The 27,110-nt window shown below is 46.6% G+C and overlaps 1 protein-coding gene across 1 annotated transcript in view; it reads left to right on the top strand.

Annotated features, from left to right (window-relative positions):
- LOC143299863 (uncharacterized) overlaps positions 1–25,616 on the top strand; it is a 39,815-nt gene extending 14,199 nt beyond the window's left edge. Inside the window, exons 6-8 of the mRNA XM_076613356.1 lie at positions 4,122–4,262; positions 4,615–4,755; positions 5,942–25,616. Coding sequence (XP_076469471.1) covers positions 4,122–4,262; positions 4,615–4,755; positions 5,942–20,110 — 14,451 coding nt within the window. The 3' untranslated portion in view covers positions 20,111–25,616. The remainder of the gene's footprint in view (positions 1–4,121; positions 4,263–4,614; positions 4,756–5,941) is intronic.
- The last annotated feature ends 1,494 nt before the right edge of the window (positions 25,617–27,110 follow it).

Here is a 27,110-nt window from a genome sequence, read left to right as displayed (position 1 = left end):
ACACACACACACACACACACCTGATGAGTTTATTGAAATGTGCATGAATTTCAGTCATCATTATTTTCACATGTCTACTTTGATAACTTCAGTTAACTTTTTTACTATTTCAGTTATGTTGAGACTGACTCAGTTTACATTACCCTGTAGTTATTGTTTGTTTTCTAAGAGTTCTAACAGTTCTTTCAGTTATGTTGAGACTGACTCAATTTACATTACCCTAGTGGTAACTAGTTCAATCAGTTTGTATTTGCAGTTATGGATGTAAATTAAAACTTCTTGAATACAGTTGTTGCTTCTTTCTTACAGGTAAAAGAAATCAGAGATTATATTTTACCTGTCAGATTTTTCTTTCTACAGAAACTCGTGCCATGGGTACTTCCACATTTCGGAAGCTGTGGTTGCAGCTGTGTCCATTCATTGTGGTGGCTCGACCGATGACCGACCTCTGCTGGAGATGTCAGCGGAACAACACCAGTATTTTCCGCAGTGCCAACCTGACCCTTGAGGAGAAGGCAGACATCATCCAGCAGCAGCAGTCCCATCTCAGTGAAGTGGATGCAGAGCGGCAGCACTACCGTCACCTTGTTGCCGATGCAAAGGAAACTGTACTTAAGCAAGGAGTGCAACGACTGGGCCAAAATCCTGCAAACTCCAGAGACTGTGCCATGCACTACAGTTTTGACTTTGCACAACAGGTGCATTATCCAAGCAATGCTGCCCAGCCTGGACCCATGTACTTCATGACTGCCAGAAAGTGTGGGGTTTTTGGCATCTGTTGTGAAGGCCTTCCACAACAGGTGAACTATTTAATTGACGAAGGCATGAACTGCAGCAAAGGGTCGACTGCTGTAGTGAGCTACCTTCACCACTTTTTTCAGCATTATGGATTGGGGGAGAAGACTGTACATCTGCACTGTGACAACTGTGCAGGACAGAACAAAAACAAGTTTGTCTTGTGGTACTTTTGTTGGAGAGTGCGAAAAGGCCTTCACACTGATGTCACCATCAACTTCATGCCTCCTGGGCACACAAAATTTGCCCCTGATTGGTGCTTTGGGCTGTTCAAACGACGATTTCGAAAGGCTGAAATTTCATGTCTGGCTGACATCTGCAGAGCTGTGAGTGACAGTACACCAGTGTCAGGTGTCAACATTCCCCAGTTAGTCGGAGAGGAGGATGGAGGAACTGTGTTTGTGAAAACATATGACTGGCAGTCATTTCTGAGTCAGACATACACAGCACTTCCTGGCATCAAGGGCATCGCCCACTTCCGATTTTCTGCGGAACACCCTGGCAGGGTGTACTATCGCTCTAGCTTAACCGGCGAAGAGCAGCACAAGGACTTGACAACTGAAGCCAAGTTCCAACAGCTTGGGGATATGCCAGAAGAGCTGCCTGTGCCAGGTTTGCCCCTTGAGCGGCGCCAATATCTCTACAATAACATCAGAGAATTTGTGAGGTTCGATGTCAGGGATATTGTGTGCCCTCACCCATAGCATCCTGTGCATGTCAGTGGGCAGAGTGTTTTCATCCGGCAGACAAAACTGTAAGTTTTTCCTTTTGAAAGTTTTACATCAAATTTAAGAGTTCTTTTTTTTTTTTTTTTTTTTTGCATGAGATTTTTGCTTGATTTTTCCCTTTTTGTGTAGTTCATTTTATTTTTACATGTGGATAAATCATTTATCTGTTATGTTTTATGATACTTTTTATTTAATAATAGGATCCTGTCTCTCGCAAAGAGATTCTCTCTCACTCAGTCACTTACTCGCTTTGTTTCGCTCTCTTTTGTAAGTCTAAAAAGCTTCATTTACTGCAATGAATATTCTGTTTGGAATATTCATAATGTCATTGTACAGATTATAATATATCATTTATCTTGGGTCCGCACTTTTTAATGACTGGCTTTTACTCAGCCTACAGTCATTGTGTTGCATCATGCTGCGTTTCTTGGTGCTTATTGTTTGTTAAAAACAAAATTAGTCAGAATTATTCAGTCAGATTTATTTTGTTGTCTTAGTATTGACAACAGTTCAGATACCATAAAACAGTTATATGAAGATATCAACTGCTTTGTTGTCACTTATAAGGATATTTGTGTGGGTGTTGTCACATAGTCCACATGTTTGTGAAATTACTCCAACCTGTCATTTAACATAGGGCATCTGAAAAAGATACTGCAATGTTTTAACCTGCAATTGCCTTTTTACAGTGTACAACAACTGTATGTGTTACTTCAGAAAGTTTCAGAAAGTTTGAACAATGGTTGCTAAGGAAAAGATTGAGAAATATGTGATCTATCTTTAACTGTGATTTTCTCAAAATGGCCGCCACTCCACTCGCTCTCTTTGAATAACTGTAACTTTCACACTATTAAAGGTAGAGCTTTCATTTAAGCATCATTGGAAAGAGCATTTCTTCTACTTTCCGATGATATAAATAGGTCCATAACCCCCAAAATGAGGTTTGTACCCCATTGGAGAGAACGGGTCACATATGTTGTATTTATTTTCAGTGTTAACTGTCATATACAGAAAAGACAAGGCAGGTCTGTAGGTTTGATGTTTTATCATTTCAGCTTTTACCACTGTTCAGCCACATACAGTTGTACATGTGTTGTACTTATTTTCAGTGTTACTGTCGTACAGAAAAGACAAGGCAGGTTTGTAGGTTTGATGTTATATCATTTTAGCTTTTAACACTGTTCAACTACTCATCATTGCAGACAAGCTGTTACACGTGAGCACCAGGGCTTCTACTGTTCCAATGGTTTTAGACTATGTCACAGATCATTTGCAGTGTGTTTGACTGAATCTGGATCTCATGTCCTGATGTTGTTTTTATGAATAGTGATGCACCCTAGGGCACAGTGCTATCAACATTTTTATTCTCTGTGTATGTAGCTGACTGCTGGGTCTCTTATGGCAAAACCGTGATGGCTAAGTATGCTGATGACCATGCTGATGTGTTATACTTCAACCGGCAGAACGTTTAAAGTGAATCGTGGGAAGTGTGATATGTTATTCTTTCGTGAAACATGAGAAGTGTGACTCATTACTCTTCAACTAGCAGAAGTGAATCATGAGAAATAAGATGTGTTACTATTCAACAAGCAGAAGTTAATCATGAAAAGTAAAGCAGATTACTCTTCAGCCAACAGAAGTGAATCATGAGAAGTATGACACATTACTCTTCAGCCACCAGAAGTGAATCATGAGAGGTAAAACATGTTACTCTCCAACCAGCAGAAGTGAATCGTGAGAAATAAGACATGCTGCTCTGTAACTACTCTGATGTAAAAAAGCAGTTGTTGCTTATTCAGTTTACCATCATGAAATAAAATCTTGACTTGTTAACCAGCAGAGGTGTTGTGTGTTGTCTCCTGAATCATGTGAAATAAGACATGCCGCTCTATAACCAGCAGAGGTGTTGTGTGTTGTCTCCTGAATCATGTGAAATAAGACATGCTGCCCTATAACCAGCAGAGGTGTTGTGTGTTGTCTCCTGAATCATGTGAAATCAGACATGCTGCCCTATAACCAGCAGAGGTGTTGCGTGTTGTCTCCTGAATCATGTGAAATCAGACATGCTGCCCTATAACCAGCAGAGGTGTTGTGTGTTTTCTCTTGAATCATGCGAAATAAGACATGCCGCTCTATAACCAGCAGAGGTGTTGTGTGTTGTCTCCTGAATCATGCGAAATAAGACATGCCGCTCTATAACCAGCAGAGGTGTTGTGTGTTGTCTCCTGAATCATGTGAAATAAGACATGCCGCTCTATAACCAGCAGAGGTGTTGTGTGTTGTCTCCTGAATCCTGTGAAATACGACATGCCACCCTATAACCAGCAGAGATGTTGTGTGTTGTCTCCTGAATCATGTGAAATAAGACATGCCGCTCTATAACCAGCAGAGGTGTTGCGTGTTGTCTCCTGAATCATGCGAAATAAGACATGCCGCTCTATAACTAGCAGAGGTGTTGTGTGTTGTCTCCTGAATCATGTGAAATCAGACATGCTGCTCTATAACCAGCAGAGGTGTTGTGTGTTGTCTCCTGAATCATGTGAAATCAGACATGCTGCCCTATAACCAGCAGAGGTGTTGTGTGTTGACTGCCTGCAGGAGTTGCTGCAGCTGTGGATCCGCCTGCAGTACCAGGCTGACCAGGACCAGGACCGCTTCATCGCCAGTCTCTGGGCCGTGGCCAAGGTGTCCCATTCCACTGAGCAGCTCCTCCTCATCATCGACGCTGTCCGTGAACAGGTGTGTTACGCTGCAATGTTTTTCCACAGTTATGCTCTGTCACATGCAACATTTGATCTGACCCTTGTCAGTGTGTTTTGTTTGGTTGGTTGGTTTTTATAAAAAAATTTTTGCATAGTAATCAATCTTTACTGGGATCCACAAAGAGATGATATCTATCCACCATTGGCTGATGAATTTGTTAAACTGAACATGGTGGAGTAAGAAAACAAGTGCAGCTATTTATACAGACAGTTAGAGAGAGAAACAGACGGACACACACAGAGATAGAAGAGGGACGGGGGGTGAGGGGGGGGGTGGTTGGGAAATTTTCTGTGCGTGTAATGTGTGTGGGTCTCATGTTTGGTTGCAGTGCGGAGACACCTTCCTGCAGTTCTGTCTGGACCTGTGTGTGTTTGCCATCAATGTGGACAAGGGGTGCTGGGAGAAAATGAAGGAGTCCAACACCTCGGGACCCAAGGAACTGCAGGCTCGGAAGAGAGACATGGCGCAGGTAGGCTGGTCCAAAAGAAAAGTTTTGTTGTTTTTTTGTTTTTTTGGGTTTTGTTTTTTTGCTGCCCCATTATCTGCCACTTTCACCTTCGCCACCTCAGTTTAAAACAAATCTTTTTCTTGTTTAAAAAAAAAAGAAAGAAAGAAGAATGCAGTAGAGATACAGAAAAGGAGAAAGAAAGGAAAAAAAAACATTGAAGAAATGAACAGTCACATACACATACAAAAAAGCATAATAAAGTAAGTTTTCTTACAGTGGAAGTATTAGAAAAAGACAAATAGTACATTCAAGTCATTTTTATAAATGTAATAAGAGTCACATAGACATATAAAAAAGCAAAATGAATTAAGTTTTCTGTCAGTGGAAGTATATAGGTAAAAGAGATAGAGTACATTCAAGTCATTTGTAAATACTGATGATGGTATTCAAATTACTGTTAGGTTTATCAGAATCTTCATGCAAGGTATGTGTGTATGATAGTCGTTTTCGACTATGACCATCAGAACTGCAGAGGAGGTAACTGCTGTCCAGACTATCTGGACCAGAATTTGATTACAGTGGAGAGTGTCTTGCCCAAGTTATACCCCCACTGTCTGGGCCAAGAGGGTTTTTAGTACAGTTGGCGTTGGGATGGTTTCCAAAGGCCAACTAGCCCCAAGGCTGCAGCACTAAGAGCCAGTGCAATTTCTCATGCAAGGTAGATGTTCAGTGTTAGCAACATAGATATGAAAATATATTACTTATTTGTTGATATGTGTTGCTTTTGTTAACTGAAACAAGGATTCAAAAGGAAGCAGGCAGAGTCGTTTGTTGTTGTTTTTTACACAAAATGAGGTGATGTTATAACCCTGTTTTGTTTGTGTGTGTGTGTCTGTGTGTGGATTTTTGATGACCTTTTTGTGGTCTTATTATTGTGTTTTGTTTTATCTTCCCAGAGGAGAGTGAGAAGATATTGTGTGTGTGTATTGCAGAGTGTTAAATGATGCTATGTTTTTGGTGACCTGCTTTTGGTCTCACTGTGTAGTTTTTGTTTTGTTTTTTCTTCCCGAGGTGTGAGAAGATATTGTGTGCGTATGTGTGCGATTGCGTGTGTGTTACAGAGTGCCAAACAATGCTCTGTTCTCGATTACCTGCATTCGGTCTGACCATTGTGTTTTTTTTGTTTTTGTTTTTGTTTTCCCCACAGGTGTGTGAGAAGATATCGCACATCGTAGCGCACGTGTCCCCCAAGGTGTCGTATTGCTGCGCACTGACGGCGTTCTCCATGGTGCCTACAGAGCAGTCCCTGCAGGCTGTGCGGACCGCCCACCAGCGCCGCAGCCAGAGGGATGTGTCCGGCAAGGCGCAGTGCTGCAGCAACTGTGCGGCGGACAAGGGCCAGTGTCTGAACAGCATGGGCAGTGAGAAGACGAGCCGGGAGGTGAACGTGGCCTCGCTGTACGAGGTGGAGCGACTGTGTGGCACCCTGCGCCCTGCCTACCTCAGCTCCGAGAGCGACTTCTCCGTGCTCTACTCCATGTGCAAGCAGTACCTGCTGAAGGAGAACGGGGAGGCTGTCAAGTCTGCCTTGGTGCGGCGCAGGTCCGCCCCCACCATACAGCAGGTCCCCGCTGTTTCTGTCCCTGCAGACTCTTTGGTGCCAAACTTGCCAGTCAGTGTGGGGCTCGGTCTGCCTCCAGGGTCGAATCTCCACCCTGCTACGCAAGCACTGGTGGCCCCTGTCGGTAAGACGGCAGAGGCTGTTTCCCATGTGGGTCATGTGGCTTCAGCACTAGGCAGGGATGCGACTTACAAGACAGGAGTTGTGGACACAGAACCCGGTCCACAAGGGGTTCAGAAGAAGGTCCCTCTGCGGTCGACAAGCGTGGACGCGGTGAAGTCCGGCACAGCGGTGAGCGGGCAGACCGGCGGCACCAACCCCGCCCAGCAGCTGGTGCTCAAACAGCTGTCCTCAGACATGGTGCAGACCTTGCTGCACCTCATCGAGTCTGGGCAGATCTCAGCTGCCCACATCAACCACGTGCTGACCAAGAGCCCCAGCACCTCCCTCCATGCCCTGAAGGACATCATATCCAAAGCCAAGGAGAGCTCTGCTTCACAGAAACTGACTGCCTCACAGCCCACCCAGCAGCACGCCATCCAACAGCAGCAGCAGCAGCAACATCTTCAGGTGCCAGTGCAATCGCAGCAACATTTTCAACAACAGCAACATCATGTGCAGCAGCACCAGCACCAGCAGCAGAACAAACTGCAAGCTCAACCACATCACCTTCACAAGGTGGTAAACAAGCAGTATATACCATCATCATCATCACAGCAGCATAAAACCCACCCTCACTCTGAAGTGCCTCAGATACTGCAGTCCACGAACCTACAGCCAGCAAGAATTCTGACAGCGGGTCAGCCAGGGCTGCGACAGCAGACGCCACACACACAGCAAGTCATAGCCCCCCAGCCCCCAGTTCAGCACAAAGTGGGACAACCCCAGGTGCTGGAGGCTCGGGTATCGGCACCAGTTCAGTCCCTGTCCAGCAGACCCTACCCCCAGGAACAAAGCAAGGCCCCGGTGTCCACACAGCAGGTGCTGCAAGGCGTGCCGCAGCTGGGGTCTGTGGCTCTGCCAGCCCTGCAGCTGACCAGCGGGGGGGAGCTGCATGTCACCCAGCCCCTTCATGTCATGACCTTCCGACAGCCCGTCACCGTGCAGAGCTCCTCCACCGCCACCGGCCTCCAGAACACGCAGATCGTGATGCAGAGCAGTGCCCACATGCTGACTCACCTGTCCGGCGGCAGCGTCCGGTCAGCACAGCCACACCTGGTGCACCTGCCCTCAGCCACCGTAACCCTGACTGGTCAGGCCCCCAAGGCGTCCCCAAAGGTGCACAAGCTCATCCCCAGAGCTCCAGGACCCAACACCGTTGCACAAGACGCAGCCCTGAGCAGCTCGGTGAAAACCATGAACCAGGTTCCAGCCTCCAGCGGTGACATAGCTCTGGGAAACCGTCACTACTCCATCAACAACTTGCTGTTCACGGGTGAACAGCAGAACAGTGCTTTATCCATTTCGTTGCCAGACAAGTTGCCTGAAATCTCTGTGGACAGTATCTCTGACACGTTGCGTGCCCTGAGCGACAGTTCAGGCGTTGGCGGCCAGATGATGCCCAGAGTGTCTGTGCAGATGGCACAGAATCACATCACAAAGCCTGTAACCACGATGCAAGGTCCCACAGTCTCCTTGCAGCCTGCCGTGAAGAAGTCGGTGCCCAAAGTCACCAAACAACAGCCCAAAAGCACTGTCAAGAAGTCCACAACCAACATTGCACCAGTTCCAGCCTCCGTAGTACCCCCTCCAGCACCTGTCACTGTGTCACAAGGCACACAGAGTCTGACAGCCACTCTGACGTCCTTTTCCCTGCCCTCCGCAAACATTCAAGCTTGTGAACAGACACTGCCCTCTATCTCTTCTCTGTTCTCCTCCAGCCGGTCTCCCCTGCCGGTGCCCAGGTCCGGCATAGAATCGGCAGCCACTGTGCCCCTCCCCGCCACCACCATGGCCCCTGCTGCCGGTGCCCCTCCTCCCACCAAGAAGAAAGGAGGGGGCCAGACCAAGGGGCAGAAGAAAGGCGGCAGCACAGAGAGCGCGGAGAACAACAAAGGCACCAAGAAGGACAAGAAGGCCGTGGCCGCACACAAGGAAGAGATGACCCGTCTGCTGAAACAGGCCATGAGCCTTCAGATGAGGAATGGGGAGCAAGGGGAGGGGGGGAACGTCCTGACGGGCGTCCACCCCCCAGGTCAGCACGCTTCCCCCCTCCCTCAGCCCATCACCAGCATGTCGGCCAGCACCAGCCGGGTTTCCCCAGCGTCAGCCTGGATGGTGGACAACCCTCCCGCCCAGGGTCAGCAGCCATCTGTTAGTGGGCTGCGATTCCAGCCGTCTTCCCAGCCGGGCCTGGGCTCCTCCCACACTGCTGCTCCGACATACCGTCCCTCCTCTGCCACTGTGTCTCAGCAGCCTGCAGCACTGATGCCCTACAACACTGCCACGTCCACCAGGACCACGTCAGTCCTGCCTGTCGCAGCCACGGCGCCTTTGCCCTCTTCCATCAACAACGGCACCAGACCTCAGGTGCCTGTGACCTCCACAGATGGTCAGCAGATCGTGGCGCCGGAACGGAGTAGTTCCAAGCTGTTCAACATGCTGAAAACGGACAAAGGGAAAGGGGTGGCGGAGCTTCTGGTGACAAGCGGGGTCAAGCAAGTGCCATTCTCTGTTGCCTCGTACCCTGCCCCAGTGTGCAGAGAGCAGCCAGGAAACCCCATGGACACTGTAGTTGCAGGGAGTCCCACAGTGCTGAACACTTATGGCAGCTCAGCAGATCGGTCTACAGTTAGAAACACTGTTTCCAGCATCTCACAGACTGTGGCTATTACTTGCTCAACGAGGCATCCCTCTGCCTTGAACAGTGCATCTAGTTTTGCTGTCAGTGGCTCTCAGAAAGACCCTGCTGTCTTCCACAGCAGCGGACACCACACCGCCGGAACTTTGACATCTTGGACTCCTGCTGTTAGTTATTCTGCTGGGAAAGCTGTCGCCCCAAGTGCAGTGAACTTGCCATTGACGACTGGCACTGTGGCCGTGACAGTTAACGCATGGAACCCTGCTGTTGCCCGTGCTGTTGATACTGGCGCTGCCCAGCTTCCCACAGTCAGCACCAGCCCTGCCATACCGCCCATACCTTCTGTCATTTTTGACATGGGCAGTCATTCCACCGGAGTGCCTTCGTCCAACGCTTTCCAGAACATTTCTATCACACCGTCTGTAGGCGTCTTAGCTACGGATCCCTTGGGCATTGTAGCAGGGGGCTCAACCCAGACCCTGCTCCCACAGCAAGGCATGGCGGAGTCTGCAGACTCTGTGTCCATGCTGGTGAACCAGGCACCGAAGGACGTCAAAGCGTCAGCAACCTACCGCTGCTTGATCTGCTCCAAAGCTTTCATGACACTGGACGCTTTGCGGGTGCACGTCAAGAGAAACTGCAAGCCCGCTTCTGACGAGCCTGAGGCTAGCACCAGTGGTGGAATCAGTGCTGGTGCCAGTCAAGGTGCCCCTGTGGATACCAGCAGCGGCAGTGAGCCATCTGCGATGGGAGGCCTAGAGACAACCACCGTGTTCCAGTGCATGCGCTGCTTTGAGCTGTGCATCAGCGAGGCTGGCATCCGTGCTCACAAGCAGGTGTGCAGCAAAGCGCCCAAACCTAAACCCAAGGCCAAACCCAAGGCCAAACCCAAACCCAAACAACCCAAGTCTGAAGAAGAGCAAGCCACAGAGGCAAGAGTGATGGAGCTGCTGAACAAATGCCTAGGTGAAAACAGAGAGAAGCTGCTGCAAGAAACAGAAGCAGAGAAAGCCAAGAAAGAGGCTGCCAAAAAGAAAAAAAGGAAGAAGTCGACTGAGGATGAGTCGGGTGAAGCCTCCAAGCACAAAAAACCCAAGAAGTCCACAGAACAGAACAGTCACCCATCCAACATGGGCCCTCCTGTGCCAGCGGTTCTTCAACAGAAAGGAACACCCACAGCTGAACCCATCACCAAAGCACCTGTTGCAGCTGGCATCCCTGCCAGTCTGCTTCCAGCTGCACCAGCTCCTCAGGTCCCACCCCCTGGAGACGGCCAGGCCAAAGAAGAGAAGCCCAAACCCAAAAGAAAGTACTACCCCAAGAAGAAAAAAACGGTTGATGTGGCAACAGTCACTCTGGGGAGTGAACCGTTACCAGTGCCAGAGGTAGGGGAGCCTGGCACCACACCCAATAAGCCGGCCAGCACCAAGAAACCAGCCAGCAGTCAGCCAGCAAAGCCCAGCAAGCCCACGATTGAGGCAGCGCCCCCATGCCCACGCTTCAAACAGTTGAGTGGTTCTGGAGGTCGCAGCTTTTTCAAGTGTTTGAACTGCGGACAGACGTTGTGCTCCATTGAAAACTTCAACGACCACTGGTCGGAGTGTATCCAGAAGAAGCCGCCAGTACCTGTGAAAGCCAAACGTGTGTACCCCAAGGAGAAAAAGCCCAAGGTTGACAGCAGCAGCAGCCCAGAGAAAAGAAACAGTGCTACCTACAGTTCCCAAGCGAGTATCGATGCCATCATTCAGAGTGTGGCATCTGGGTCGTACGCTTCAGACACACCTGAAGATGAACAGCTGGTGAAATCCGCTCATGACAGTTTGAAAACAAACTCCAACACTGCCGGAGATCCTTGCCTGACTGAAGAGAGTTCTTACGGAGGAGGCAGCTTGGAGCAAACGCCAAGGTCCTTGCTTCAGGCAAAGTCCAGTGACGTTGTCAGTCCGTGGTTTTCAGAACAGAAAGGCAGAGAAACCACAGAGGTTATTGAAGCTTACAGCGGTCTTACTTCCATTGAAAACGGAGGTAGACAAAACAATTCAGTGGTCTCAAATGCTGCTGGGCAGCCTGCTTCTCTGTTTCAGGGAAGGGTCAGTGAATCTTCAGGCCTGAGCATGAGATGGACAGATGCTGTGCCAACTTCAAACATCGTTAGAGATTCACAGACCTTGGTACCAGACTATGTGCTGGCTTCACAGACTGCACAGTTCAGTGCTGCACAAGGCCCGCAGACTGTGCATGCTGATGCTGTGCGTCAGCTTGTGTCTGCCTCCGGTGCTTTTCAGTCCGGCACCATGTGGTCCTCACACACTGCTGTGTCAGACATGTCCTCATTCAGTACCTACGCCAGCACTCTGTCATCACAAGCCACACCCTCAAACGCTTACTCCCCACAGACCGCCCTGTTACAAGTGCTGGCCTCACAAAACACAGAGTTGGACCCACAGTCCATAGAACACTCTGGGCTTACCATGTTGTCTTCACAGGCTGCACTGCTGGATGAACGATCATTGCAAAGCTCACAGTCACATGTCATGAGCCCACACACTGAACTGAATGGTGTGCTGCCTTCACAAACAACACAGATAGAGAAAAGGGTTCAGGGAAGAGTGGATGAGTTGATAGCTGAAGAGCCCTCACAAACTGTCCCACTGGTTGAAGACAAGTTTCAAAACAATCTGCCAGATGCCAGCCAGGCTGGTGTTGTTTCATCACAAGGAACAGCTGTGGAGAACCAGTCTCAACAAAGGCCAGAGGAGGGAGCAGCAGCAGCACAGAACACGAAACATGAGACAAGGCCGGGCTCTGAAAGCAAACAACCAGACGCTTTGTCCAAGACTGGAAAACCGCAGAGTAAGGCAAGATCGAAAGAGAGGAAGAAGAATCCAAGCACACAAAAATCAACCAAGAAAAAGAGCAACAACGCCCCCAAAGTAGCCACTGAAGACGCAGATGGTGAGAGCAGTGCTGGTTTCACTGTGCTGAAGCCAGCAGTGAAGAAACCTACAGAAAGCCCCAACAAGGCCTCACCAAAGAAGCCAGCGCAGCAAGCCCAAGACGTGAAGGAGGTCACGTACTGTGAGATGTGTGACCGTTCCTACAGCCGGCACTGGGTCCTTCTCCGGCACTTTGCTGGTCAGCATGTCCAAGCCTTCATCCAGCTGACAGACGAAGGGATGCTGTACTTATGTCCCTTCTGCCTGGAGATGTTTTCTATAAAACACCAGTTCAAGTCGCACGTCATGATACATGCAGACATTCTCCGCAGGTTGTTCCTGGATGAAGAGAGTCTGTCCCTAGAGGGGAACAAAACGGTCAGTTCTGGAAAGTCAACGGAAGGTGCTGCAGAGTCCCTGGCAACCAGCGAGGCAGACAAACAGCTTGAATCAAACGTGGTTTGTGAGTCCCAAAAGAGCGAGGAGCCAGAGAAGGAGAACGCACCAGAGACAACGACTGTTTCAGGAAGGCTTACCGATCTGCCAACGGACCGCTTGCCTGAGAGAGATATGTGTGAAGGAAACCCTCTCAGTACACCAGCAGTGAAACCACCTCGTAAAAAGTCGGTCAGGAAGACGACACCCAAACAGTCGAAATCAGCACAAAGTAAAGGGGAGGAAAGAGGTAAAGATTTGTCACGGTCGCCAGAGGAAAGGAAGGGAACCAAAGGGGAAAAACTTGCGGTCACACAGACTCCAGAGTTGGTGGAGCTGGGCAAGTTTTGCCGCCTGTGCCAGCGCTTTTTTGCTCGAAACTGGGTCCTCATGCAACACATTGCCAGGCAGCACGTTCACCTGTACACGTTGAAACAGGACGGAACCAAAATGTCTTACTGCTGCGACATCTGCCAGAAAGACTTTCCCAACAAAGCCAGCTACTTGGTGCATTCTTCACGGCATACACGGGCCATTGTCAGACACTTCAACACACTGGAGGCGCCGCCCACCACTGCTGGAAACCGTGATCCTGCAGTGGCTGACAGTTGTGCAGAAGAAAAGGCCACAGCCACTGTTGAGTCTGAGCCAAGTAATGAAACTTCAGTAGTTCATGAAGAAGATACCGAAGGACAAGTGAAGAACACTGAAGAAAAAGCATCTAACAATGAGACAGAACCTAAAGGTGAAGCTTTTTCTGGAGAAGAAACTGCACCCCATGTTGAAACAGACAGTAGTGACAAAGTGGGAGGAGAAAGTGACAACAAAGTCAGGGTGCCAAAAAATGAAGCCAGCAGTGCTGAATCCTCTGACAGAGAAGCCAAAAATGACCTGAGTGAAGCACCACCTGAAGCAGAACGTGGCGACATTGAAGGCAGTCCAGAATCTTCTTCACTTTCACCCAAAAGATCAGTGAAAAAAGACTTAGTTATCCCACTGAAGAAGACAGACTGTGAAGATGCACTGAAGCTCTTGAGTGAAGACAAGAACAAGGAAAAAATCACACCTTGCGACCAGACCGTGAAAGACGATTTACCTTTGGGTGAAGGTTCTCCTGCTGCTGAAGTCTGTCCACCTGAGAAAACAGATGGTGGAGAGCATGCAGAGAGAGAGCCCTCAACAGTTGCTGAGTCTGAAAAACCAGCAACCAAACACGCCACCGTTTTAAGTGCGGAGTCTGAAAAACCAGCTTCCAGAGACACCAGTGTTTCACGTGCTGAGTCTGAAAAACCAGCAACCAGAGACACCTCTATTGTTTTGCGTGCAAGGACAAAGAATGAAAACACAACATATGACGGTGCGCTAAACCCTGTGAAAACTGAGAAGAAAAATAACAGTGAAGACATGGCCGGGTTCTCCACAAGGTCAGGGTATAAAGGTCGCAACACGCAGCAGCTGAAAAAGAACATGTCTCAGCGGCTGAAGAAAATCATCAGTCAGAAGAGGGAGGTTCTCAAACGAAAAGGCGGAGGAGTGAAGAAACCTAGCAGGAGACGTGAACGGGTGCAGTCAGGACAGGACCACTACTGCAGAGTGTGCTGCAGGTACTTCTGTCGCAAGTGGGTTCTGGCCCAGCATATCACCAGCCAGCATCTCCACACCTACACCCTGAACCAGACACGAAGCGGCACCTCTTACTGGTGCCACCTGTGTGAGAAACCCTTCAGCCCCAAGTCGGTGTACATGTACCATGTCACCTTTCACTCCTCAGAAATCATCGACCACTTCAACAGCACGGAATCTCTGAAAGAAGTCAGCTTCGGAGGACGGACGTACAGAATCACAAAAGACGCCTCTGAGGTGGCATCAGGACAGAAGCACCCTTCGCCAGGAAATTTTAACAGAGGCAGAAATGATGGCCATAAAAAGAGAGAAAGGACAGGGAACGCTTCCAGGAGCCAGTCCTCCAGTTTCTCCAGAAGGTCAAAGCTGAAAACTGTGTCGCAGTCCTCAAGAAAGAGGAAACGCTCTGAAAGGGTTTCAGGCTCAGAGGTGCGCAGCACAGCATCATCATGCTCTTCAAGAGACCAAAGCTTCTCAGATCCTGCCAGAGAAAGCAGCAAAAAGAAACCGGACAGCTCATGGTCTGCTGCAAAGAAGCTCAAACGGGAAAGACCAGAAAGGCTGGCAGCAGCCAGAGTGAAGTCAGAGGATGATCAAGGAGGCAAGTCAGGCGCTGTGAAGACTGATGAAAACAAAACCAGGTCTAGCTCAGCAACAGGTAAAAAAGAAGAGAAGTCCTTGACAGAGTCTGACTCTGGTCCACCTGAGCAGAGACCAGCCCGGACGAGAGCAGAGAAAGCAAAGCATGACTCGGGCGAAGACTGTCAGCGAGAGACAGTCCCTAAACCTGATAACAGTGGCAAGGAGACTAAGTCTAGGCAGTCAAAAGCAGAAGCACCCAAGACAGATAAAGAGAAGCCTGACAAGGGTAGAAGAAATCAAAAGTCTGGCAGGGGTCATGAAGAATTGAGCAAAACCTACATCAGATCTCTTTCTTCTGCCGAAAGCACATCGGAAGTGAAGGCAGAACACCCTGAGAGTGAACAGATGGATGAGTCTGAAAAGGAAGTTGGAGATGTATGTACTGAAACTGTCGAATCTAAACTGACAGTGTCCAAAAAAGAACGGTCCATACCAGAACAGAAAATTTCTGACAAAGGCGAAAAAGCCCAAACGGATGCCAAAGACACAGCTCCTGCCAAGGAAATTGTGTCTTCAGTCTCAGAAGCGTCAAAATCTACAGAAACGAAAAATGTGGATCGCGATTGTATAGTTGTCTGTGAACAGTTGGACTTGAAGCGTGTGATGGGGGGTCCTTCTGCTGCTGTCTCCTCCTCAGAAAAACCTCTCTCCCCTCAGACCACAGGTCTTCAGAATCCCTCCTTCCTGGACTCTTTCATGAGTTTTGTCAGCACCAGGCCCACAGAGCCCCCTGTGGTACACGGCCGGTCCAGGAGACGCTTTCATTCTGGCAGCAGCAATCTGCTGGGAAGCTGTGCTGGAAAAGCCTCAAGTCCAGAGCAGACCAGCAGTGAGTGGCCAGTTCAAAGACCATCTTCGTTTTCGTCCGCAGTGAAGACTCGACTTGCGCTCAGCATCTCTGAAAAGCCCCCAGCCTCCTCACCCAGCAAGAACGCGCAGGATCCAGAAACACCCAGTGCCAGAACAAGGGCGAAAAGCATGGAGCTTGCTGGACTGAACTGTAAGAACAGTGAGGAACAACTTTCAACAGTACATGAAGTGAGCGACCCATGTGACAGTCTGCCTAGTGAGATGAGTGAAACTGCTGGCTGCAGAAGAGAAAGACGCAATTCTTTGAAAGCTACTGATGTTGGAGATGAACCGTGCAGTAATGATAATATGTCAGGGGTGGAGGGCAGCCCTGACTGTGTCACCTCTTCCAGCTGTTCCAGGGATGCTGTGAAGATTCCAGAAAGACCAGAACCTGAACCCAGTGCAGGAGAAACTTCTCAGGATGTTGACGTGGTTAAAGACACGGAGGATGCTCCTGTCAAGGACACTGTGCCTCACTGCTCAGACTCATCTGCATCGCCAGAAGCAGATGTGCTCGCAGACAGTGAAAAGAGAAAGGACCCCCATACCACTGTATCCACAGCTTCTGAAGGAGAACCTGAAGAGGTCGCCATGCCACACACCAGGTCTGTGGATGCTGCTGACCAAATTCCTGTTGACTCCCACCCCTCTGTGAAGCTGCCCATTGACGCAGAGAATTTGTCGCTAGTAATCAGCAGAAACTCCGATGGGAATCAGAACGGCAGCTCAGGCTCAGCAGATGACCTTCCTACCAACACCACACTGACAGGCATTCTCAACAGGGCCATTGACATGGCGTACCATGATTCAGGTCTGCTTCCCAGGGGTTCGAACCCATCCCTGTTGTCGAGTCTGCTCATGGACCGTGCAGGCCTTGACAGTACCTCAGTGACTTGTGGTCAGCTAGGGAATCGACCAACGGGAACTTTTTCCTCCACCACAGATGATGGTAACAACAAAGTGGTGGTGTCTGGTCACTCGGAGGAAACAGAAGCACATAACGAGTTTCCAGAACCCATTACTTCACTGCCAGACTCACAGCTCTCGGCTGAAGAAAGAACTGACCCCAGCAGTGGTCTCCAGTTTGGTCAGTCAGTCAAGGAGACAACTGAGGGAGGTGACCCGTTGCCTGTGACCAGCGCTGATACACCGCCGGTCACTGAAGGGAGCAATGCTGCTTCAAGCAACACTTCTTCAGTCCCAGATGCTGAAAACCCATCTATCACTTCTGTTTTGGAACATCCTGTTTCTTCCAAGTGCGTGGAAAAGACTGAAGAGAAGAATGTCGGTGAGAGAGACTCTGGCTTTCCTTCACCTGTGGGTCCAGGAGCTCTGAACAGTCCTGTGACTTCACAGGGAGAGTCCATTTACGACGGATCAGATTTCTCACAGAACTCGACCCATCCAGTTTCCCCATGCCCAGCAGCTTCAGAGCCAGCAGAGACAGCTGCTGAGAACCAGACAGGTTCCTGTGAGAACACACAATGGTCTGGTGTCAGTGAGGAAGCGTTTTACTATTCTGATGATGATGCTGAAGATCATGACGACACCAGCAACGATGCTGTGAATCTGATAGTGCTTTCAGAAGATCCACTGCCAGAGGGTCCGTGTCCAGAATCTTATCAATCTGTGGACCAAGAACATGCGTCCAAAGAACAGGACAGTGTTCCAGAGTATGGCGCCTCCACAAAGTTATCAGGAAATGGTGAAAAGAGAACTTCTGAGCTGTGTGCCAGCAGTGAAGCAGAAGATAAAGGGAGCTTGGACCTTGAAGGTGATAGTAAAGAAACATGTTCACGCAGTGCCTTCTCTGATCGTGTGCTATCAGCAGATGCTACCAGCTTGTCGGCAGAAAAAGCCACAACACAAAAAGTGCTGTCTGTGGATGTGACAAACCATACTGTGCATGAAACTCAAGCCAAAGAGGATGATTCTTCAGTGCCAACCCCCCAGACTATGAAAGAGGATGCTTGTCTGGAAGAAAAGCTACAGTCAACAGTTGACATTTCACACAGTACCGCCACAAGATCAAGCAGAATGTTTGGGAAACGGGGAAAGTTTTCTTTCGACGACTTAGATGCTGATGCTGACCTTCCCGACCTGTGTATCGAACCTGATGTACAAGGCAAAATCATCAACACCAGCATGAAACGTCCGGAGAACAAGAAGCCTGCATCTCTTTCTGCCAGCCAGTCTGACAAAATGTTCAGGTTTGGTTCGGGTGATGCCTGCTGTGTGCCAGAGAAGAAGGCTGTTCCCTACACTGCCAACAAAAAGGACAGCCCAGATGTGGTTGTGTCTACGGTTGTGGGTGAATATGAAGTGACAGTGAAACAGCTGCAGTCCAAGAAGTCCTCCTCAGAATCGAGTTCCAAGAAAACTTACTGTGCTAAAATGGAAGTGAAAACGGAACAGGTGCCACAGGAGGGAAAGCCAGCGGAGCCCCCGGTCAGAAAACCCATGCTGGGGGTCAAGCCCTTGCGGAACGTCCATCAGCCTGAGCCCTTTGTGTGGGACATGGAAGGGGAGGAAGACGGCAACAAACGCGCTCGCAACGAGCGATCCCTGAGGGCGTTTCAGCAGCAGGTGAACGTAGCTCCCTTCTCCTGGGACATGGATGGAGGTGGGGAAGCCAAGGGCAGAGGTCAAGGAAAAGGCAGTAACGCAGCAGCCAGGTATAAACTTGCTCAGAGAGACCAGCAAGATGTTGACCCGCTGACTGTGAAGGAAGCTTCCTCTGATGACGCTTCTTTGAAACAGGGTAGCAGTGACAAAGGGAGTTCTGATTCACTGATGAGTGAGAAGGGCGTTCCCTGCATGAAGGACTCGGACGGTGACCTTGTGAAGCATGCGTTCATCAACTCTGAAACAGCAAACCTTCCAAAAAGTAACAACAATGACAGTGCAGAATTGGACAGTGTGAATACTGCAAACAGCTTAGATGGTGTTTGCCAAGACATCCACATTACAAAGAACACAGCTGTTGACACAGCTGCAGAGGATGATGGGTCTGACACTCCTGTTTCAAACCGTAGAAACAAAACAAAGCAAAACAAAGCAGATAGTACAAACGTGGACAGGACTGAGCCTGTTCCCTCCTTGGCTGGATCTTGTAAAGAAAGTGGGTCCGTTGATGGCCCGACGAAGATCACCAGGGCCCGGGCCGGCCCCACACAGGGACAACTGTCCAGTCGTTCCAGAACTTTGAGGTCAGAATCTTCTGATGGGGTAGTTCAAAAGAGAGCAGCGACTTCGGCATCAAGAGAGCGAAGAACTGAACCTGCCATGAAAAGGCCATTCAGGAAGTCTCGTAGCTGTGACAACGACCGCTCTGTTCCGGGAACTGACGGTGAGACATCCGTGTCTGGCACTTCAGAACACCCAGACACAGTCAGCTCTGGTGAAACGCAGGAGCAGAACAGCACAAACATTTTAAACATCAGCACCAGGTCTCACCGAAACAGGGAAAAAAGCACACTTGACAATGACACACAGAAACCAGCTATGGGGAAACACATGGCAGGGTTAGGTAGCCGGGTAAGGAACAGGCTGAGGTCAGGATTGGACAGACAGCGCAGGGAGAAGGACATGGACATGGTCCAGGCAGAGGAAAACGGTTTCTGTGATGATCATGACAAAGTTCAGCAGGAGGATGGACACTCTTCTCCACTCAGTCCATCAGGTTCTGGCTCAAAATCAGTTCGCAGCAGAGACAAAAGTTCAGATAAAAACGGCTCTCAGCCTAATGCAGTTGTGAAACCCAGTGACAGACAAGACAGCAGTAAAGCCACTCAGCCAGAAAACACTGGTGCTCCCATGGACACTGGTGTGGAAGGTAAAGTGCTGCGTAGCAGAGACATTACTCCAGACAAAGCAGCATCACATCTGAACACTTTATCTGAACAGTCCGAATCAGAGTCTCAGAGGACTGGAAGAACTAGATCAAGGAATGCGTCCAGCAGTTCGCATCAAAACCAAGTGGTTTCTGGAGAAGAAAGAAATGAAAGAGTAAGAAGTAAGTCACCCAGTGGCTTAGAGCCAAGGCCCAAAAGCAGTTTGGGCAAACCACCAGTCCCTCCTCCACAAAACTTGAGCGCCATGGTACGGAGAAGGCAGCACCCAACAAGTTGGCACAAAGCTGTCTCCAAGCCAGCGAAGAAACGCCAGCTTCTGACATCCCCAGCACCCCAGTACGAAATCATCCGTGTGGAGCCTGTGAGAGAGGACTCCACCTCAGACCATCGCAGAACAAGATCCAGCGACAGAGACGCAGACACATCTCCGCGAACTGTGCACACACGCGTTTCTGTTGGTGCCACAAAACCGGCACCACACGACACCTCCTCGAAAAAGGCCTGGTCTGTCAACCGGCACATCACCCCGTCGGACATCAGGAAAAGAAGTGCAGCAGACCCGCGCTTTCCTTTCAGCTTCAAAAGAGCCCGAAGAAAGACCGACACAAAGTGAATTGAGGCTTTCTTTGCTGTGGCAAATATGTTCATGGGGAAAACCTGGCATAAGTTGTGTATAGTTTTAGAAGTTAACCACACAAGTTGAATGCAATTTCAGTATCACATTGATACAGAAAAAGTCAAAACTTACTTATTTTGATTGTTACTGAAACATTTTTACTGTTTTTGTCATCATCATTAACCAGGTGTGCAGTGATACAGCATTTTGTGTGTAACTATTGGACAAACTGATTCAGTCCTGGCATTGGGATTGCGCCCTTAATCTCATCCTGATCAGACATCAGTAACATAATAAAGCAAGGGATCAGCAAAAGCAGTTGGGTCTCAGTTGACAATAAGTTTATGTTTTCTTGTGTAAGCAGTGCTCGTTATAATTTCTCAGACTGAGCAGCGTGTGACTTGCAGTCATGACTGTTACAGACAAAAAAAAAACTTGCCCAGAAAGAATTTGAAAATTCACCTGCTTTGATTGTGGACAAAAGATATGGATGATGTATGGCTTTATATGTTCATTTCATTTCCCTTTTTTTTATGAGTTTTAGTAATTGTTTTTATATTATGTATTTTTTATTGTAGATTTGGTAGTTGACATCACACTCTCACTCACTTCTGCTTTTATGACAAAGTAGTGTGTCTCACCTTCTCCCTTCTGTCACCTCTTTTATTTTATTTCTGGTCAGCGCACAGGCTATTCCAAGATCACAGTGTGAGTGAAAGCCTCTTTATTTTCCTGGCTACCTGGTGATCTTCTTCTCATGTGTTTAATCTTTATGTTGAAAAAAAAAGTAACTACTTCGTTCAGCCTTTTTCTTTGTTTTTAATGCTACGCTGCGTTGTTCATGTGGCAATTGATATGGAGGAGACAAATTCATGTTATTGGTGCATCATGTCAAGGATACAAGTTAATTTCTTGTATATAGTTATTTCACCATCAGGAAAGTGCGGTTGTGGTTAGTGGTTATCAAATTATGACACCATAGAGGATGGGTTTGTGGGTATTCAGTTATGGCATCGAAACAAGTAATGAGCGTTTGATCTGTGGGCTTGTTAACGTTGACTGTTGTGTATTCACATAAATATTGTCATGACATACTTGAGTTGATGAAACAGTGACATAACAACTGTTGCTTACTGCATAGACAAGCTGACTTTCTTCTTCCATTTTGTTGAAATACTTGCAAATTACAGGCCAGACATGTTAGAGCACAGTGTTTCTCTTGTTTCTTGAAGAAAAAAAAAAGAAGAAAAAAAATTACTGCAAGATTTCTGTGCCTGAATGAAGATCAGTTGCTCTCATTGTGATATATACCATACTTAGATATGTTACGCATAGACATTTATGGTTTTTCTTATTCAAGTCAGCAGTTACTAGTAAGGATTGGTGGCGTGGCCAAAACAGTTAGGTGTTGGTGGTGGTATGAAGTTGGATTCTTGGCCAATGTAACATTACTTTTATGTGTGTGACAGTGATCATTGACTGGAAAGTGGCTCTGGCTTGCCACATTAACGATAGTGATAATAATTCAGTCTGATGCTGGCACCTCCCAGACTTGTGGTGTTTGCAACAACAACAAAAAGTTATGGTATTGTATAACTCTTTGATCACAAGAGTGTGAAATTCAGGCTGCTCTCCGTAGAAAGAGCGTGTCTCTATGGAAAGAGCGCTAGCCTTTTTTTTTTTTTTTTTTTTTTTTGTTTGCAAGTGTACTTGTTTTTCTATCAAAGCGGATTTTCCTACAGATTTTTGTCAGGGACGACCCTTTTGTTGCTGTAGGTTCTTTTACATACATGTGCTAAGCGCATGCTGCACACAGGGCCTGTTTTTATTTCATCCAAATAACTAACGAATAGCGCTAATGCCCCCTCCTCCCCTCACTGCCCACCCCCGCTCCCACCCATGCCCACTCTTTTTCCCCAGCCTACCACTATCCTCGGTGTTCAGTTCCAGGTGCTGGCATTGTGTTTGGGCCCCTGACCTGGGGGATCACCATGATGATGTCATATATGCAAATCTGTATTAAGGTGCCATGACGCAATCACTTGGTCCTCTGATCCATCGTTCACCAGTGATCAGGGTTTGAGGCCCTGTTTCAGTATGGTGTTCTGTTCTTGGGAAAGGCCATTTAGTCCGATTCTCCTTATTACACTCTGGTGTGAATGGGTACCTGACACTTCATTTGGGGAAGGATTGTAGTTGTGTTAGTTCATTATCTGAAATAATGTAGCAACAACGGTGAACATACAAAGTCTCACACTTAATATATTGCAGTCAATCCTTCCTGGGAGAAAGTGGGAACAAATAACAGTGATGATGAAGCACACTCCATTTCTTTTTCTTTTCTTTCTTTCTTTCTTTCTTTCTTTTTTATGTGTTGTTGTATTTGTTGTTGTTCTAGTTTCTCCTGAAGCTGATTAGTGTGTTCTGATGCTTTGAACAAAGGTTCACTGAAACAAAATTATTCTGCATAGACTCATGCAGACCAGCTATGCTGATAATGTATGGTCTTGGAAGGGGTGGGCATAGGGATTTGATCAGCAGATACAATTAACTCCTTACCTCCTCTTCCCCCCCATACCCCCACCCCACCCCAAAAAAGAGGTTGGTTTGGGGAGGCGGGGGGGGGGGGGGGGGGGTTGTTCGTGTTTTGTTTTGTTTTTTTATTCTTTTTGTTTTTTGTTTTTTTTAGTTTGGTATTGTGGAAACTGGAATTAATCCATTCAGTGCAAGATATATCGCTGATTTGTTCATCCCAGTGATACTTGGGCCAAAATGTAAAATGTCATTGCAGCAAGAGTTTGTTTTCAGCTTATTTATACTGTAATAGCTGTGCACTTTTTGTGTGTGTGTGTTTGTTTATTATTTTTGTGTGAAGTTACTTGTGAGAGTGGATGGTCATTTGGTTTGGTTTCTTGGTTTGTTTTTCCACAAGTACGGAACTGGTATATTTTGAAACATATGCAGAGAACTGAATTGTTTATGATTTTCTATTATTCTTTGTGTGTGTGTGTGTGGTGTTGCTCACATGTCAGTAGAGTGAGTTATTATAAACATCCATATTTCATTGTCTGCCTGTCTTTCAATGTGCGTAGGTTAATACAAACAACAGCAAAAACTTGTGTCCACCTGCATTTGTCTCCCTTAAACTGAACCAAAACAGATGGCTTGACATCCAAAAGATCAGTTCATATTTTTTTCCCCTTGATAACTAGTAAGACACAATACTGATCAGAAACCATCATTGTAATTAAGATAAATGAATGAATAACAGTTACAATGTCTGGAGCAAACTTTTATGAAAAAAAAAAAAATTCCAATGTTATTCACATGTATAGATCTTATAGGTGTTAACAGGTATAATTGTGGTTCCTTGGGTGGCTCAAATCCCAAGAACTTGGGCCCTATTTTCACAACACAGAATCGGACATCAGAAGACCACACCCCTTAAACATTTCAAATCATCAACTGATTGTCTTGCTGGTTATCTCAAAGTAATGAATCATTTTATACAATAGATGGTGGTATAGTTCTGGTTTCATTGATTTATCGGTGTGATGGCTTCTTGTTTTAGATTTAGATGGGGAAAATATTTTTTGATATGAAGATGTATCATTTTGGAAATATTGATAAATTTGTTTTAGAATAGAAAATATGTGTTACAGTGGTGCTGAGTGTGCTGATAATGTATAAAATATTTTCTGGCATGTACACATTCTGTTGTAGTATCACAGATGATTTGGCTTTTCCATCATTTCACTGCTTGATTTCATGTATACCTTCATTGAACAAACAAACAAAAAATATGAGGTGCTGACTTGTGAATGCTTTGGAATTGTTTTTATCTTGAATAAATGATAATAATCAGATCCTAAATACAGATTTTATAACACAGGTAAGAGGGTGATAATTCTCTTCTGTGTCATCTGGAATACAATGCAGAGCCATATATAGGGTGATGTGCCATGGAAATCCTATTACATTGTAAATATATACTACAGTCTTCAGCAAACAGTGTGTAACAAGGTTGTAAAAGAAAAAAAAGTGTCTGTTCTGTTGAATCTACTACTTTCATTAGTGGTTGCACCCGCCTGTCAGCATCTTGTCGATTTTTCATTCAAAGGTGCAGTTTTGCTGTGAAGTATATTTCATCTGAAAGTCTGAGCTGATATTTAACTCAGAAGACTTGATAATTGTTTGTGATTGTGGCGTTATTATTTCATCGGATTTCCTTTTGTACCCCTTTTCCCCGGCCACCACCCCTTCTACCAACTGCACATCACTTTCCCAATCCCTGCCCCTCTCTGAGTTTTTCTTGTAAAATTGAAAGGGGGTGCAGATGGTTCTGTAAAACAGATTGCAATATTTTGTGTACAATTTGTGTCTAAAAAAAAAAAAAAAAAAAAAAAAAAAATCCTGTGTGGCTGTCAGCTCATTGAAGCACAGCTGTGTCATGTGTCAAAAAAGTGTTGCTCTGTGTGTGTTGCTGTGTTACGGTGGTGTGTGTACATATAACAAACATGTTCCCATAGATTGGAAGACCGTGAACAACCAGCTGCGCAGCTTTGCTTCGAAGTTGTGTAGCTGTAAAAATGTGTAGAAGTAACAGCCAGTTGCTTTTATTTGCTTTGCGTTGAAGCTGACAAGCTGTATGCATGTGCATTTCCAGCTGCTTTCATTATTTCCCCCTTTACCCACTTGCCCAGGATGGACTTTTCCCCAGTACAAATTTTTTTTGGCCAATGAAACTTCAGCTTTTCTCTCCCCCCCTCTCTCTCTCTCTCCTTCTCTCTCTGTGTCTGTCTCTGTGTCTTGCGTCCGTCAGATCACGTTTTATGGTTGAAGTGGTCTAAGAAGATAAGCCGTCTCTTTTAAAGGATGCGCACATAACTTTGATTTTATTTTCAGGACTCTTCCTTTCACCTGCCCCCCCCCCCCCCCACACACACACCCACCACCACCCCTGCAACCCCATCCCACAAACCCCTCCTCTCCCTCCAGCCCAGTGCCCCTACCCCCCTTCAGAAAAAAGAAAAACCATCATCTCTCTGCCACCCCCTGCAACCCTCATATTTGTGCACAGTCTGTAACCTCCCTCTGTCTCTCTGTTTTTTTCCTTGTGTAATGCAAAATGATAACTTTGTTCACAGTGTATACTGACTATATATAGTTCAGAATTCTTTTTTTTTTTGTGTGTGTGTATGGTTACTTTGTTGTGTCCAGACCTGTACATTCATCAGATATGTAACTGACGTTCAGTTTTCTCTCTCTGCTAAACAAGGCAGCCGATGTTTGAGATCCACACCAGCTGTGTGTGTGTGTGTGTGTGTGTGTAAGACACTGTGTGTGTGTGTGTTTCTCATTAACAGACAATTTGAAGGAGTGAGTGCATTGAAGTGTGAACGGAATTTAAATAAAAAGTTAAATGGGGGTGTTTTTATGTCTATGCATTATAATTGATTCTCAGTTATGGTGATGAATAAAACATGCATCATGTCTGACGATCTGTTTATGAGTTGCTTTTTTTTTCTGGGTTGTATCTTTCAGATTGTGTGACCTCCCCCCCCCCTCTCTCTCTCTCTCTCTCTCTCTCTCTCTCTCTCACACACACACAGCTTTTGTCTGTCATTCTCTCAGTACATTTGTTTTTTTCTTTTTTCCCCTTTTTTTTTCTTAAATGAGTGAACTGAAAATGATCTAATTTATACATACAAGGGTGTAGCGGCTTTCCCTTTAAACCATCCCATTGCCAAAGACTTGATAACATCACATACACAATTATAACTGTTGCTTGTGTGCGAAACAAATGAACCCCAGTCTCATAACAGTTTCTGTTCAAATTAACCCCTTAAGTGCAAAACCTTGGTGAATTGTGACCAGAGTAGCATGAGTTTGAAGTGGAGTTAATTTTCATATGTGTGTGTAGTTATCGAGGTGTAACTGATTTTGCTGAATAAAAAGTAATCCAGTCCCAAGAAGAGGAAGTCTAAATTAAGAATGGTGACAAACTTAACATCCTCACCTCTACCCTCAATCGTATTTCGGGCAGCTGCAGTCAAAGGGTTAATCTCTAGACTGTTAAAAATTAAAGTATAGAAAAGAAAACGAAAGAAAGGAAAAAAGTGGGGCATCAGAAAGATTATAGGGGGAGGGGGGGGGATACCCCACCCCCCGCCTCTATTGGCCATCTGAAACTGGGAGACTGATCGCAAACAAGCAGTTACAATCACACAGCTGTGCATTCATGCCACAGTGGGCATACACATACATACAGATACATACACACTCTTGCATACATGCACACCAACCTATGCATGCCAGAATATACCTGCAAATTAATACACACACAATGCATGGACAGTCCACAAAATAACATACTTACCGTGACCCAACTAGTGCAGACTCCGGCAGGGGTCTGACATTCCTGTCCTGTGCAAACTACTATCCGCCTATGCGGAGAAAACGAAAGTACTTAACACATGAACATGTTCACATGCTTTGTTTCCAGTTCATCTTTACAAATGACCATAAGAACTGCTTTAAAAAAATAAATAAATAAATAAAAAAACATTTGAAGGGTAACAAAGCCATTTTTTGTACAACATAAGATACTAACACACAAAAGTTATACAGGTAATAATATATAGAACGAACTGTCATCTCAACAAAAATTTGCACCACATACTAATTCATTCAAGAATCAACTGGAAATTCTCATTTTGTTGTTGTTGCAGTTTTGATGGACTGGATAAATGGGCGTGGAACCTTGTACCAACTTGTGTTATAATAATAATGATAATAAATATTTGGACACCCTATCTCCAGAGAGCCCAGAGCGTTTACAAATAAATATTTAGACGCCCTATCTCCGGAGAGCCCAGAGCTTTTACAAATACAATTACACATTCATACATTGATGCAGATACGCTTCATAACATTCATTTGCCTATACGCATCACAAATAAACAGGTCACACACACACACACACACCAGGCATTCA

This window comes from Babylonia areolata, chromosome 25 (assembly GCF_041734735.1).
Source record: "Babylonia areolata isolate BAREFJ2019XMU chromosome 25, ASM4173473v1, whole genome shotgun sequence".
Classification (NCBI taxonomy): domain Eukaryota; kingdom Metazoa; phylum Mollusca; class Gastropoda; order Neogastropoda; family Buccinidae; genus Babylonia; species Babylonia areolata.
Note: the sequence above shows the minus strand (reverse complement) of the source record. Positions and strands in the feature narration are given on the sequence as shown.